Source organism: Pinus tabuliformis, chromosome Q (assembly GCF_031772625.1).
Source record: "Pinus tabuliformis cultivar Carrire ecotype Pingquan chromosome Q, CPIR1, whole genome shotgun sequence".
Lineage (NCBI taxonomy): Eukaryota > Viridiplantae > Streptophyta > Pinopsida > Pinales > Pinaceae > Pinus > Pinus tabuliformis.
The window spans coordinates 437,139,510-437,156,263 of NC_142296.1; the positions used below are offsets into that span (position 1 = coordinate 437,139,510).

The 16,754-nt window shown below is 38.3% G+C and overlaps 1 protein-coding gene across 1 annotated transcript; it reads left to right on the forward strand.

Annotated features, from left to right (window-relative positions):
- The first annotated feature begins 12,030 nt into the window (after positions 1 to 12,030).
- On the forward strand, positions 12,031 to 12,841 carry LOC149220099 (short-chain dehydrogenase/reductase 1-like). The gene is made up of 2 exons (XM_089382720.1): positions 12,031 to 12,226; positions 12,312 to 12,841. The coding sequence occupies exons 1-2, from the start codon at positions 12,224 to 12,226 to the stop codon at positions 12,771 to 12,773; spliced, it is 465 nt and encodes a 154-aa protein (XP_089238846.1). The 5' UTR covers positions 12,031 to 12,223; the 3' UTR covers positions 12,774 to 12,841.
- The last annotated feature ends 3,913 nt before the right edge of the window (positions 12,842 to 16,754 follow it).

Sequence of the window (16,754 nt, forward strand, 5' to 3'; positions counted from 1 at the left end):
GAATCCCTCTGAGCAAACGAGGAAGAATGTTGTATAAGGTTTTTCATTTTTAATGAATACAGATACTAGTATATGGGTGTAATACTCTGTTCTGATAAATAATTTTTAGCTTTCCGCTGTGTGAAAATCCTGGAGAGAAACAGAGCATTGTTCTCTGTGTGCATTTTTATATTGTGTTTTTGGGATTTTGACACAAGAAAAATCACCAACAGTGGTATCAGAGCCAGGTTCAGGCTCTTTGAAGGTGTCAAAGAAGCTAAAGAAAAGACTTTTGCTGCAGCAGCTTCTCCAGCAGCGTGAAGACTCAGCAAAAGAATCCAAGTTGAAAGTGTAAGAATGGCTGGCACTAGCACCAGCAATAACATGGGTATGCAACTCCCACTATTTGATGGCAAAAATTATGACTATTGGACAATTACAATGAAAGCCTTGTTTGCTTCCCAAGACTTATGGGAAATAGTTGAAGATGGTTTTAAAGAACCAGCGGATGAAAATGAGTTTAATGCATTAACTCAGGGAGAGAAGGATTTGTTAAAGAGCTGCAAGAAGAAGGATTCAAAAGCCCTTTTCTTTCTGTATCAAGCAGTGCATGGAAGTGTGTTTCCAAGGTTAGCAGTAGCTAAGACATCCAAAGAAGCATGGCAAACTCTTAAAACAGCCTATCAAGGCATGGAGAAAGTGAAGACAGCAAAGCTACAATTGCTGAGGAAAGATTTTGAGAATCTGAACATGAAGGCGTCAGACAATATTGACTCATTCTTTACTCAAGTAATTGGCCTGGTCACACAAATAAGATCTCATGGAGAGATACTCGAAGAAAGGAGGATTGTGGAGAAAATATTGAGGGTCTTACCCTCAAAGTTTGATGCGATTGTCACCACCATTGAAGAGACAAAGGATCTCTCAAACTTTTCAGTTGATGAGCTTCATGCATCACTGATCACACATGAGCAGAGGTTGAGTAGAAATGAAAACTCATCTCTAGAGCAAGCCTTCAAGACCCAGATGTCCTTTGGAAGAGGAAGAGGTCAAGGCAGAGGAAACAAGAGAGGAAGAGGCAGAAGCCAAAACAGAGGAGGAAGGAACAGTCCAGCGAATACTCAAGGAAGAGGCAACAATCCAAATCAGAACCAAGGCCAAGGCAGCAGCCAACAAGGAGGACAACATCATGCTGAAGGACAAAGGTATGAAAAATCCAATGTCCAATGTTATTACTGTAAAAAATATGGGCATTATGCCAGTGAATGTAGAAAGAAGCAGCATGATGTGAATAATAGATCTAATGCAAATATTACTAGAGAAAATGTCAGCCAAGGTAATGTGTTGTTAGCTTGTAACATGGCTGAAACAAACAGTGAAGACATATGGTTTTTAGACTCAGGTTGCAGCAACCATATGACAGGAAACATAGCTTTCTTTTCTGCTCTAGATAAAAATGTGAAATCAGAAGTCACACTAGGAACTGATAACAAAATCTCTGTTATGGGAAAAGGAGAGGTAAAAATATTTACAAAGCAAGGAGAAAAGAAAACCATAGCAGATGTCTACTATGTCCCTGGAATGAGATGTAACCACTTGAGTATTAGACAGCTTGTCCATAAGGGGTACAATGTTTTCTTTAAAAATGATGTATGCACCATCATGGATATAGCACCCAACAAAAGATGCATTGCTGAAGTGAAGATGACGAGGAACAGAATGTTCCCTCTTAGAATAAGGGCAGATTTGAAAAACAAAGGTGAAATTGCAGCAGTTACCCAAGAGGCTTTCCAAAGCGTGCCAAAGGATGAAAATTGGTTGTGGCACTTGCGATTTGGACATCTCAATTTTGGAGGTCTAAATTTGTTGAGTAGGAAAGGAATGGTAAGAGGATTACCATTGATAGAGAAACCGGACAGCCTATGTGAAGGTTGCATTTTGGGGAAACAACATAGAGAAAGTTTTTCATCAGGTAGAAGCATAAGAGCAAAGGCACCTTTAGAGATCATCCACTCAGATTTATGTGGACCGATGCAAGCTCCTTCATTAGCAGGCAGCCAATATTTCCTAACATTCATTGATGATTTTACAAGAAAAACTTGGGTATATTTCCTTAAAAACAAAAGTGAAGTGTTTGAAAAATTCCGAAATTTCAAAGCACTTGTGGAAAATCAGAGTGGGCTGCGCATCAAAGTTTTGAGAACAGACAGAGGAGGTGAGTATATCTCCAAAGAATTCCTGCGGTTTTGCAGAGAAAATGGAATTCACAAGCAGTTTACAGCAAGGTATACCCCGCAGCAAAATGGAGTTGCTGAAAGGAAAAACAGGACCATTATGGATATGGCAAGGAGCATGTTGAAGGCAAAGCATTTGCCAAATGATTATTGGGCTGAAGTTGTACACTGTGCAGTGTATATTTTGAACAGGTGTCCTACAAAAGCAGTCATGAACACAGTGCCAGAAGAAGCATGGAGTGGGAGAAAGCAAGGAGTCACCCACATGAAAGTTTTTGGATGTGTGGCCTATGCACACATTCCAGATCAGCTAAGGAAGAAGTTGGACAGCAAAGGGGAGAAATGTATTTTCATTGGATACAGTGAGGAATCCAAAGCCTACAGGTTGTATATCCCATCTACCAAGAAGTTTTTCGTCAACAGAGATGTTCAATTCATTGAAGAGGAAGCTTGGGATGGAAGCAAAGAGAAAACAGTGAATGTTAAAAACTGTTTGTCTCATGATGAAGATGATGAGGAGGTGGCTGAAATACATCCCCAAACAGCAGCGCCAACACAAGAACATCAAGGAACACCATTGAGGATAAATGAGAGTGCTTCTCCAAGCACACCACAAGGAGGAGATTCAAGTGCATCTTCAAGCACTTGCACACCAAGTGAAAGAGGTAAGAAGTTCAGAAACTTAAGTGACATTTATAATGAAGGAATGAATTCCTTATTTGCCTTGTATTGTCATGTTGATGATCCTATTCATTTCGAAGATGCAATTAAAGATAAGAAATGGATAGAAGCTATGGATGAGGAAATGAATGCCATAGAGAGAAACAAAACATGGGATTTGGTTGAGCTACCAAAAGGCAAAGAAGTCATTGGTGTGAAATGGGTCTACAAGACCAAGTGCAATGTTGAAGGCAAGATAGAAAGACACAAGGCAAGGCTGGTTGTCAAGGGATACAAGCAGCAGTATGGGAGAGATTATGAGGAGACTTTCGCACCAGTTGCAAGAATGGAAACCGTGAGAACAGTGCTGTCCATAGCAGCACAAAACAAATGGAAAGTCTACCAAATGGACGTGAAGTCAGCATTCCTAAATGGAGTGTTAAAAGAAGAGGTGTATATTGAACAGCCTCTCAGCTATGAGAAGAAAGGTGAAGAGCACAAAGTGTGCAAATTGAAGAAAGCTCTTAATGGGCTGAAGCAAGCGCCAAGAGCATGGTACAATAAGATAGATTCATATCTATTGGATAATGAATTTGACAAATGCGAAGGAGAACCCACAGTCTACATCAAAGAAAAGGATGGTAAAATTTTGATTGTCGTCTTATATGTTGATGATGTTATTTTCACAGGCAATGATGTTTATCTTATTGAGAATTTCAAATCAGTCATGAAGGATGAATTTGAAATGACTGACATGGGTTTGTTGAGATACTTCTTAGGCATAGAAGTAGATCAAAATGAAAAAGGAATTTTTATATCTCAAGCAAGATATGTAAATCAAGTTTTGGGCAGATTTAACATGCAAGAATGCAAGGCAGCCATCACTCCCACAGTAATGGGATTAAAGCTCAGCAGAGAGGACAGCAGCAAAGATTCTGATCCTAGATTGTATAAAAGCATTGTGGGCAGCCTTATGTATTTAACAACAACTAGGCCTGATTTAATGTATGCTGTTAGTTTAATTTCCAGATTTATGGAGAGGCCAAAGGAGGCACATTGGCAGGCAGCAAAAAGAATTTTAAGGTATGTCAAAGGTACCAAAATGTTTGGCATATTATATAGTGTCTCAGAAAATTCAGATTTGGTTGGATACACTGATAGTGATTGGGCTGGAAGTGTAGATGATCGGAAAAGCACTTCCGGTTATGTTTTTCACATGGGTTCAGGAGCCATCTCATGGGCTTCCAAGAAACAGCCAATTGTGGCGTTGTCTACAGCAGAGGCAGAGTATGTGGCAGCTACAGCAGCAGCATGTCAAGCAGTGTGGATGAGAAGGATGTTGAGAATCCTAGGCCAAGAGCAGGCAAAAGCAACAGTAATTTATTGTGACAATAGCTCTGCTATTGCACTGTCCAAGAATTCTGTGTTTCACAAACGAACCAAGCACATTGACACAAAGTTCCATTACATCAAAGAATTGGTGGTTAATGGAGAAATCAGTTTACAACATTGCAGCACTCAGGAACAGGTTGCAGATATTTTAACAAAGCCTTTGGATCAGAAAAGCTTCGAATTTTTGAGGAAGTGTTTGGGTATGATTGAAGGCCCAACAGTTGAAATTAAAGGGGAGTGTTGAAAATATAATTTCAACTGCGCAACAGTTGAGCCATGCAGCAGCATGAAGACTATAGCCGCGCACTTCACCAAGGATCAGGAGGCAGAAACACTCAAAATTTAAAATTGCAGGCTTAAGGATCCACTTTAAATCTCAGCCGTTGAATCTGGCCGATCAGCGGTCCAGAACGCGTCGACGTATCGGCAAGTCGGCATATCGGCGGGTTGGAGCATCGGAGGCAAGCAGCGGCAGCGATATGAAATATCGCCGACGAGCGATCGCCGATATCGCATCGGCGAAGTCGAAGTGAAGGACTTATGAAGAAGCTTTTATGTTTGCGATGAGCGATCGCCGATATCGCTATCGGCACATCGCTATCGGCAATGTCATAGGGTCGGGGTCTTTAACATGAGTAAAGTTGCGACGCGATGGAGCGGACCCGACAACATTATAAATAGTTTTTAATAAATTTTCAAGTCCGCGCTCAGGGCATTTTCAATGTATTTTATGTATTTTCGAAATATAGGGAAAAGCAAAGGATCGGCCCATAGTGCGAGCGGCATATCGAAATCGGGGAAACCATGGGTTCACAACCTTTTATATATGAGCGCTATGCGATGAAGCACGGACCCGATGGCTTCCCAAAACCAAATTGTATAATGTTTGAAATCCACCCAAAGGCAATTTTTGTGTTTTGCAGCGTTTATGTATGTTTTCAAATATATGGAGAAACAGAGAATTGGCGCGGAGGCAGTTAAAGTGAGCATGGAACAGTACAGCATAGCAGGCAGAAGCTTTCAATTTTCAGCATGGGCGAGAAGGAGGCAGGTTGCGTTCAAGCTCCTGCACATTGAATTTTCAACTACCAGAGTAAAAGCTCAACTCAGTCAAGGACGTGAAGGACAGCCTCGAGCAGTTCACAGTATGGGACTCCATCATTATTCATCAATACCATTCAGATTTTGTATGTAATTGTAGTTGTCTGTTTAGTGGATAGAGTGTGAGTGTGTGTGTAAGGGTGTAGAAGCGCAGCAGCGCAAGTGATGTATGTTTTACAATACGCAGTAGCGTAGAATGTAATCGGAACTGAATGAATAGAGTAGCACTGTGTTTTCTTCTAGTGAATCCCTCTGAGCAAACGAGGAAGAATTTTGTATAAGGTTTTTCATTTTTAATGAATACAGATACTAGTATATGGGTGTAATACTTTGTTCTGATAAATAATTTTTAGCTTTCCGCTGTGTGAAAATCCTGGAGAGAAACAGAGCATTGTTCTCTGTGTGCATTTTTATATTGTGTTTTTGGGATTTTGACACAAGAAAAATCCCCAACATAAGGAAGGTGGGAAAGAACGAAGCGCCTGAAAAACAAAGATAGAAGATCCCTTACCTAAACGGAGCTGATCTCTCTATCCAACCTAGCGAATGATCAGGCTGGAAAGAGATCTCAGCGAATTATATTAAAAGAATACCATGGAGTTTGGGCCTCGATTCTGCCTGAGAATAACAAAGCGACCTGTCGCTGCCCTGCAAAAGACGGCTACCTTCACAAGATTGCATCTTCTAAACCCAATATTCATCGATTGTATGCTCTAGTAAGCCATTCTATGACATCTTAATAAAATAGATGTGGGATTGGACATAGAAGTTGAGGCAGTAATGCCACTTGATGTGCATGTATCTATAGATGTGCATATATCTATTATGTTATGTGTTCTATTGGGGACGACGACCACCGTTTCTGCAGAAAAACGCATTAGAAACGAGACGGTACGGAAAACGCCGTTCCCAACGTCGTTCTGAAATGGATCAATTTTTCTTACAACAGTGTTATGCCACCAGGTTTAATCATCACCGGTTTGTCCTCTGTTACATCTTAGAAACTCCGGTTAACTCTCGTCCCAAAAAAGCATTGAGCAAAATGCACGGCATGCAGAAAGACAACTAGTTTCATTTTCCATTAGGATGAATAATTTTTCAGTGATTGAAGTAATGATTTGGTTTTTATTTTTAATGTCAAAAGTTTAATATCTTTAGTTTCGCTCTGTATAGATCAGGAATCGAAACTGTGAAACCTGCAAATCTGTGACACTGCAAATCTGTAATGTCTATCTAATGACAAAATCTTAGTTGGGCGCTATTAATTATGTTAGATAATTATTATGTTAGATAATTATTATGTTAGATAATTATTGAATAAAATCGTTGAAGAAGACGAAGAATTAAATCCCAACAATTTTCTGGAATGAATCAGGTGGTCATTCTATAACCAGAATTTTTACTTATTATTATTATAACCAGCAATCCTCTGTACAAGCTGAACAATTTTCTGGAATGAATCAGGTGGTCATTCTATAACCAGAATTTTTACTTTTTATTATTATAACCAGCAATAACCAGCAATCCTCTGTACAAGCTGATCACAGATCTTTCCCCATCTCTCCACCTATATACACAAATCTATGGTTCCCAACAGAGAGCAATCCCCACTCAATATATACTTAAAAGGGAAGATGACATTTCTAGGTATTTAGTTACTTTCATTAAATTGTTAATTTGTTGTTGGTGTTTTGTTTAGTTTTGTTGCATGCTAAAGCCAATAGTTTATTGTTGAATTTTTGTTAACATAATATAATTGCTAGGAAGAAAGATGGGTTTGGAATACTTGGTATTTTAGTAAATGAGTTTTTAAAGAAATTTTAATGTTTCTTTCTCCTCGTTTCTTGAATGCGAAACCTCAAAATTGCGTTTCTCTCCTCGTTTCTTGAATACGAAACCTCAAAATTGCGTTTCTCGTGTCGTTATCGTTTCTCGTTTCTGGTAACATAGTTATGTAGATTTCTTACCCTTCAAAGCCCATCTCAAATAAAATTGTCCAACAAAAGATGCAGAATTAATCCACTGGACCAAGTTCTCCAGCACGATTGCACCGTGCACAACATTATGCTTAACCTCGCCAAAAATACGATACGTCCGTTGTTCATTCAGACCGATACCTGGTGCTGGTTGGGACAGTTTTTGCCCGACGGAACGCTGCTCCAGACTGGCAGGAACCTGGACGGCCGCCAGAAGTTAAGGAGAATCGCACCGTGTCCGGCAGCCGGAGCCTGCGTTTGGGTCGAGGATCCCAACACGACGTTAGTCGAACCGCAGTGGTATGCGACCTATCAAGTCCTGTCGGACGACAGAGTAATCGTTGTGGGAGGCAGAGCGGTTTTCACAGATGAATTCGTGCCAAAAATGAGAGAAGGAAGCTGCTCAATGCCATTTTTTAGAGCCACCAATGATGTACAAAAGGAAAACTATTATCAATACGTCCATCTTCTTCCCAATGGGAATCTTTACAATACCGAGAATTCATTACCTCGGTAGTTGTCCACGATTTCCCTGCCATACCTGGGGAGCCAAGAAATTATCCTTCGGGGGAAGCTCCAAAGCAACTTCAAAATCCAGAACATGATAGCAGCGCAACTCCAAATTCAAAACATGATAATAAGCGTAGCTCCAAAGCAACTCCAAATTCATTTCGAAAAGAAAATACAGGTAATGTACCATTTTAATATCTATGCAAGAGAAAATTCTCCATTCTAATGTCGGGTAATGTATCCCTGAGACATGATAGTAAGTGCAGCTCCAAAGCAACTCCAAATTCATAAGGAAAAGAAAATACAGGTAATATTTTAATGTCTACGCAAGAGAAAATTCTCAATTTCCATTCTAATGTCTATGGAAGAGCAAATTCTCCTTTGAGACATGACACTAAGTGCAGCGTCAGAAAGGAAACACAGTGGAGCTTCAGAAAGGAAATACAGGTAACGTCCTGATCACAATTCTAATCTTAATGTTTATGGAAGAGAGAATTATGTAATATGTACGTCACATTTTGATATCTATTGATGAATCTATGTGAATAAGACTGACTAAAGGAAAGCTGCAATAGCAGGACATGTGGAGGAGAGATTGCTTCTAGAAAAGTGTGAGCTTGATATGGGGCATCACGTTGCATAAGCGGTCTAAACGTTTGGATATATATTTAGTTTCAAACTTTGCGGAGATGTTTGAAATTTGAACTTTGGATAAAATGTTACAGAAGGTGCATGTATGGCGGTCGGTGCATTAGTTATTGGAAAATTTGGGTAAAAGTTTGTTAGCCAACGATCCGGGTTCCAATAAGAATCTCAAACCAAAACTTTAGATAAAATTTGGGTGAAGGAAATTGCACTTGGAGAATTTGGTTAAATTTTGATAGAGCGGGGAAATTTTGGTTAAAAAACGGATTAATGGCCGGTCAATGCCCTGGTGATTGCTAGAGTCCCTGTAGTGCCAAAGGCAGGGACTAATAACTATAATGTGATCAATGCATCATTTCTTAAGAATTGCCAAATATATTCACGGCTAGGGGATATGTGCTGATGTGTGCTAGGTATCAGAGAAAAAAAGCATTTTGTAGAAACCTCCATGGTAATATTCGCATTACCATTATCTCAAAGGCTTTCGAGTGTGGCCTTGGGGTTCGAACTGATGACTAGGAGTCTTTCATTGACCAAGTTATGATCTTCTATTCCATATACTGTGTTGCCTGTGTCCTATGTGCAACCACTCAGGGTAACAGGTTCGAGGACTCGAGTCGTCCCTGTGGATGTATTGGAGTCTGATACCTCCACCAAGACTGTGCTAAACTTTTAGGTCTGAAGCTCCAAATAAAATACAACTTGGAGGGGATAGCGACCTGAGTATTGAGAAATTCAAAATGGAGTCTACTTTTGGGTAATCGAATATGATATCTGGACTTGCATAATCTTACACACAAGGATAAGTGAGCCTACAAAATTACACTAGCCTCTTATCGTGGGTTAAGGTGAATCTTTGTATGTGTTTCAGTTATCTTGATTACATTTTTTTCAAGAGGCATGGCCATTAGATAGGAAGGCAGAGCTATGCTAGAAGCAAGGAACCCCACCTTAGCATTTCTTCAGGATGATGTGATCTTGACCAGTGTTTCCCAAACCATTGGTGAGGTTTACGAAGTGCTAAAGACGGTTCCTGTGTGAAAAGTAAAGAACCCCACCTTAGCATTGCTTCAGGATGATGAGATCTTGACCAGTATTTCCCAAACCATTGGTGAGGTTTACGAAGTGTTAAAAGACCGTTCCTGTGTGAAAAGTAAAGACTGTTACCGTGTGAAAAGTGGTGATGTTGAGGAGAAGGCCATTTCGTAGACAACAACAAAGGAGGTTTGAGGAGTTTCAAACCTTATGTCAATTTGGTATTGAGCTTTGCATGGTGCAGGGAAGTGGTATAACTGTTATTTGAAGGGATTGAAACATAACTAGTATAGATTCATTTTAAATATGGATCTAACATGAGCTTAGAGAGATTTAATTGCTTCACCTGATTGAAACATAATTAGCATAGATTCATTTTAAATATGGAGCTAACATGAGCTTAGAGAGATTTAATTTCTTCACCTATAATTTTTTTATTAGTCGATATTATTTAAATGTTTTATATAGCTATTTATTTTTTTTAATTTTTAGATTTTAATTTTTTAATTTTTAATTTTTTTGGTGGATATGAGCAAAATTTCAACTTTGATGACAGAGGGACAACTTTACACATCACACTGCACTGTAGAATGAGTCTCTCGGCTCAATGACATGGACGAGAGAGTTGTCATATTGTCCACATTATATCTACATAAAGGAGATGATGATCAACCATATTTTTTAGGGGTAAATAGCCAAATGGTGCTTGTAGTTGAAGGAATCATCATTGCCATGAAAGGCTTTTCTTGCAGTTAGTGTGAGAAGCTATTTTTTTTCTTATTGAAAGAAGAGCTATATATGTGAAGGTGTACACAATCATTGCCAACAATTGCTAACAAAGTTACAATTGCTAACAAAGTTGTTGATGAAAGGACCAAAGCTAAAGTGGATTGACACAAGTAGTATACTGAGTCTACGTATTTCAATATAGGTATAGTTTTTTCAATTGTGGTTCACGATCACTAAGTGACCACTACATTCACGGGCAATAATCCAGGAAGATCCACTTGAAGGGGTAGTTCACGGGCAATAATCCAGGAAGATCCACCTGAAGGGATCTACCCGCCAGACCACTACATTCACGGGCAATAATCTGGGAAGATCCACTTGAAGGGGTAGTTCACGGGCAATAATCCAGGAAGATCCACCTAAAGGGATCTACCCGCCAGCAAATATGCCAGGCCTAACCCCAAGGGCGTTGACGAGATTTGACCCCATGACCTTCCAATTGGCAAGGTACTTAGCAACAGGAACTTGACCAACAGAGCTATCCCTTAGAGGCCAGAGCTACTCAATATAGGTATAGTTATTTGTTAGAACTAGCTACTCTAACAAATGACAAGCAAAGTATTGGTATCCAAGATGAAAATTGAACAAAGATGCAAATTTTCTAAATGAAGAAGCCTAGTATATGAATAATTATGGAGGAAGATGACATTCCAATCATATATGTCATGTGTTATTAACTCTTGATGATGTATGTTACTATGTAGTAATGCTGCAATATTTTCTGATGTAAATGTCATTCCCTAATCTGCATAGTAAGAAGTGTTGTAGTTGGAAGGGAGTTTTAGCTACATGGTTTACCCCATGTACTATTTGTTGAGTAATGCACTTAAGTCTTCGATTGGCATGTGCATAGAAAATGTAAGATTGAGATGAATATATCTTGTATATATAATACTTCCCTAGAGAACTGACAAATACGACGGATGGTACCCATGTATCTTGGTAGATGGAAGTAGGTCCATATGATGGTAAATCAATCAGTCTTCATGGTCAAATTGATGGTAAGCCTTGCAGTACAATAGGTTTTTGGCCAATTTGAGGTATCAGTGGTACATATGTTTTCCAATTGGTACATGATGACAATTCCTCAGATGAAGGGAGGAGCATGGACACTTTTTGGGATGGAAGTGGGTTCCATTGTTCTTGCTTGAGAAAACCAAGATTGGTTGTAGGCTTTTCCTAGCTTTTAAGAGAATGGTTCAATGAGATTGACTTTTAACAAAATAATTCAATGGCACACCTCCCCATAGACATTGTGGTTCAGTTCTGGGAGGATTAAATTTCTTTAGTTGAAAAAAAAACTCAATGACACATCTAATCTTGTGCTACAGAGTTTACCATTTTTATTTATATTTAATAAATAATAAACACATTTCACAAACCTAACAAACATGAAAGAATTTTAATTGTTTGATTGAAAATTTTATTCTTATTAGATTATAAATTTTGGGAATATTTTAGAAGGTGATTTTTTTTATTTTTTTATTTTTGGGAATATTTTAGAATTTTAGATTTAAATAAAAATGAGAAAATATATTGATTTTTTTAAATGGATTCTCAAATATTCCCAAAATTAAGATTAAGTTCAGCTAATGAAACCAGGTTGTTTTGCCTATCTGTGGATGGCTTCTTTCATTAATTTAGACACATTTAAGTGTCAACTAAAACTGGTTCTTCGAATAAATGGTTGAAACAACCCATCCGGCGACATAACTGAAACTTAGAGCGCACAAATATTTTGGAGCTCCTTCAATCAAAAATTATGAGAGCTATACGCACTATTAATTCAATGGCAACCATCATTTTTTCAAAGGGCATAGTAGCTATCTTTCATTTTATACTGCTCCAGTCTCCTAATTTCTTTCTATCTCTAAGCATTTAGAAGATCTTCGCGGAACAAAAATGGTGAGTTCATGCTTTCGACAGAGAGTTGGTTGGTAGCTTATCATGTCGATTAGATATAGAACAAACTGTTAACTTGTGATGATAGGATAAATCCTCATGTGATGCAACAGAGGAATGGCGGACGAAAGAGGCAGTGGGTGTGGTAACAGAGGCCAACAGAGGAATAGGGTTGGAGATCGCTCGTTTACTTGCAGACAAAGGTATCACTGTTGTTCTCACTGCTCGTTGCAGGCAGCAGCAAGACTTGTCTCCACAATCTCGTGCTCTCGTGAAAGAAGGAAGAAAAAATGTGGTGTTTCATACACTCGATATACAGAGAGATGACAGTGTTACCGAATTTCCCCAATGGTTGAAGAATGAATTCGGTGGCCTTGATATTCTGGTATTCTTTCTTTTCTTCGCTTTGACTATAATTGATCTACTTCGTCCCCCATATACCAATGGAATGTATGCTCTTTCACAATGGCAGGGGCATTTTGGAATGGATAAACTCAGTAATTATGTTGCAGAGTTTAGTAGAGTTTACTGTCATTTCTCTACTGGATAATTTCTATGACTGTGCTGTCTGTAAAATGCTGTTTGCAATTTGACCAATTGAGTAGGTTGATGTGGTTTTGATCTTCTACTTTCTTATTTTAGTATGTGGATCTCTATTTCCTTATTTTTCTGGTTCACTCTAAATCATTTATGGTTTGGTTTAGCTTTCCAGCCAAAGCCATTTACTGAATATTTAGCCGATTGAAATTCTATATTGTATATATGATTGAAATTTTATATTGTATATATATGTATATATGTTTTTTTTTCTTCTGTTTCTTTTTTTTTTCTTTTTCCCACAAGAAATTGGTTTCTTTTTTTCTTTTTCCCTCCTATCAAGCTAGCTCACAGTTATACTCACAGAATGCTTAGACTTGAAGCCATTACAACAATGCTCGTATTAGGCCAGCCCACAATTATACTCACAAAATGGTTAGATCAGTGTTCTAAAACTGGGCCGGTCTGAATCGGATTCACCCTGGTAGACTGAGCAGGACCCCTGCCTGGGTCGGCTAGGTTGAAAAACCAGTTCGACAGCTGGTCCATTACCGAACCGGTCGAGTCAAACACCGATTTGGCCGGTTCAGTCGAGCCCTTCTTAAACCGGCCGAGCTAGTCTGCCTGAAAAAAGGCGGCAACTCAGACTTCAAACTCAATTTTTTGTTTTTGTTTTTGTTTTTTTTTTCTTAATACCTCTACACCTCTCCCAAGCCTATAAAAGTGACCCAACCCCGTCACATTTACTCACAACTATCTTATTGCATTTGTGTGAACATTTGTGGAAAGTTGGAGTTGGTTTTTGGAGCAATAGTGAGGATGAGTGATGGGTTTGTCCGTTTGACTATGATTCAGAGTCTGAGCCAGATAATCTTGCATTATTTAGTAGTATGACTAGTGATATTTTGTAGTAGAGGCCATTGAGAGCCTCCTTGGTTATCTGTTTTTGTTTTGATCTCTATATATTACATGTATTGGACAGTGCACTGGGTGCCATTTTGATATAATAGATATTTTCATGAGCATACTTTGATCATATGTTGTCTTCTCTCTATATTCTAATGCTTTGAGTTTGGAAACATGAATGAAAATCTTTAAAAATATGTTTTTTCATAAAAAAAATAAAATATTTAATGTATTTTTTACAACCGAGTCATTCAAGTCAACTAGGCTGAGTCAATACAAGTTGGAGTGGGAGTCCACCCTCGGCCTGTTTTGAATCCTAGTCGGAGGTTTAAAACTATAGGTTAGACTTGAAGCCATTGCAACAATGCTCATATCAGGCCAGCCCACAATTATGCTCACGGAATAGTTAGACCTGAAGTCATTACCACAATTATACTAACAAAATGCTTAGACTTAAAGTCATTACAATAATATTATTCAAGATGTCAAAACTCAACATGTTATTAGCTGAATTTGAATGAACCTGGGTGGTAGGATAACAGTAATTCAACTTACCCTTTTCATTCTTTCTGTATTGTACTATTGAGTAATTTGTGTCCATCCTTTTGATGCCGACTTCAAGAACCAGGAACCTAATGCTTTTAGGCTAGTTTTTGCTTTTAGACAGCTTTTGATCTAGTAGCAAATGAGATGAAAACTAGATATTTCATATGGAGGGTTTATTACACAGTAGCATTTCAAGGTGTTTTTTTTAATCAGAAGCATCTTTCGTAACTGGAGGACTTGATTTGAGGAGAACCCAATATACTCGGTTAAAATGCAGGATAGAGGATAACCATGAGCATAATCGCTGCTCTGTGAGGGTAACCATGAGACATAATCGCTGCTCTGTGAGAGTAACCATGGGGAATGTGAAGGTCAGGAGAAATTACTCCTCTGTTAGATTCGGAAAAATGATAAAACAACAACTATGAGATGATACCAGCATTCTCATTGAGAGCTAAGCCAAGATTTCCAGCTTCCTATGCCAAAAGAATTTAGCAATTTGTTTTTCATTTGATTGAAAGATTATGTTTTCACCTCCCATTACCTACCTGTGAAGGTGATTGTTGTTTGCAAATTTAATCATTGTATGTTATAATATAAAATTCCTACAGCAATTTAATTACTTGCGTTTCCTTTGCTAAACATGGCTTAATTTTTAGGCAATTTTACTACCTCTTAACACTTTTTTGTTGAAGTTCTGATGTTTTCCTTTGTAATCCTTGTTTTGAGTTTTTAAAGCGAGCTCTGGAAATTAAATGATTTTAATTTAGAAGAACAATATATACATTTGTGTTTTAACCAATTTTATATACTGCCATTTTGAAAACAGTTTTCCTTTACATTTAGTTATCTCCTATGTTTTCGCTGTTGATTTCACTATCCTATAAAATAAGTTCGAACACTTAAAATGTCAAATTATGTTTTTAGAATCTTCAACTACATACTTCTGCAGTTTTACAGTTATTTTCAGCCCCTCTGTATGCGGCATTCAAAATATCACTAATTTTACAAAGACAGAAATAATGACCTAAGCAATATTGTTATTAAACATTTTATCAACCAATGAATTATGAATGAAAGATCCAAAAAAATCAGTCAATATATTCCTACATACAGACTGGAATGATCGTTTATGCCAGTCAAATGTAGGACAACATTGAGCAAATGCAGTAGTTGCATACTATATGTTGGATGCCAATTTTTGGCTGCAGCTGAGTCCAAATTCTGAATCATGTCGTTGGGGATTTTCAAGTAAATCTGATATGTAAATGTGCTGAGAATAGAACTACATGCGCTACTGGACCACCTTCTAACTGACTAACTCCTCTTATTAAGTATATATTTCGAACAAGAAGCTAATAGTGAGTCTTATATCCATGAAAATAAACACAAACTCTGAAGACATTAAGTTTGTTAAAGTTTATCCTGTGCCAGTGTCCTCTTTTCAACGAGGTCTTTGAGTGCTATTTAAAGAAAAATTCTTTATCCATTACAATTTTGTTGGAGTAATTGTTATACTCATCTCATTGGGAATTGATAACGAGACTAATTGTCACATTTGTATCTACCTTGAGAATATGGCATTAATTACCCATTCAAAATAATGGTAAAAGTTTAGAAATTTATTATGACTGGGTTTTGGTGTTACTGAAAACTTTAACATGACATCTTGGGGCTGTTTTCACATCCTGGGGCCTTGGCCCAAATTCAATTACCCAAGTTGCGTGTTAGAATAATTGTCACATTTTTGTCTAACAAAAAACCTCAACAAACTCTATATTTAAATATGTATAGCCAGATATAGATATAGCTAAGGGGAGAGAGATCATGGTACTTTCTGTCTTTTTGATCTCTGACCATTATTTATGGATTACTGGGTCACCATTCAATTCTCTAGTGGGTGTCAATGGAATTAACAGAGATCTCTTTTCTAAATTACAGATCAATAATGCAGCAACAACAGGAACGAACTTCGGCTGGGATCTGTTGGAGAAGCACTATATGGATTTTAGAAAGAAAATTGTATCAGAGGATGTATTTTGTACCTAGTGGATAGATCCAAATTCAGTAGGGCTTCACCGGATGTCAAATGATGCTTTATGGCCCATTACAGTTTATGGTAAACATCTATTGCAGTTGGGGGAATCTCGGGAGTTGTTGATTCTAAATGGTCTCCCCTATTTCTAGACTCTTGTTTTTTCACATGCCGGCCATATGGCGGGGTTGCAAGTGTAGTTGATTAGGTACTTGCTAGCCATAACTTGCTCCCTTTTATTCGTCATTTCTCAGTCTCCCCCATCCCCCTTGCTAATCATGCACTTCTTTCCTTCTCTCTCCGGTTTGACCCTCCCGTTCCACCCCATCTCTCCCCTTGGGGCCCACCCCAAACTACCTTCTGATTTGACGAAGGAGACCCTGACATTTTCTCCTCTACCCTACGCAAGATGCTCCCATCAAAAACCCAGTTCTCCTTGCTTCATTCTGCTTCCACTAAATACACCTGTCTTTTAGATGCCATTTGGGAAGCAACACTCAAATCCTT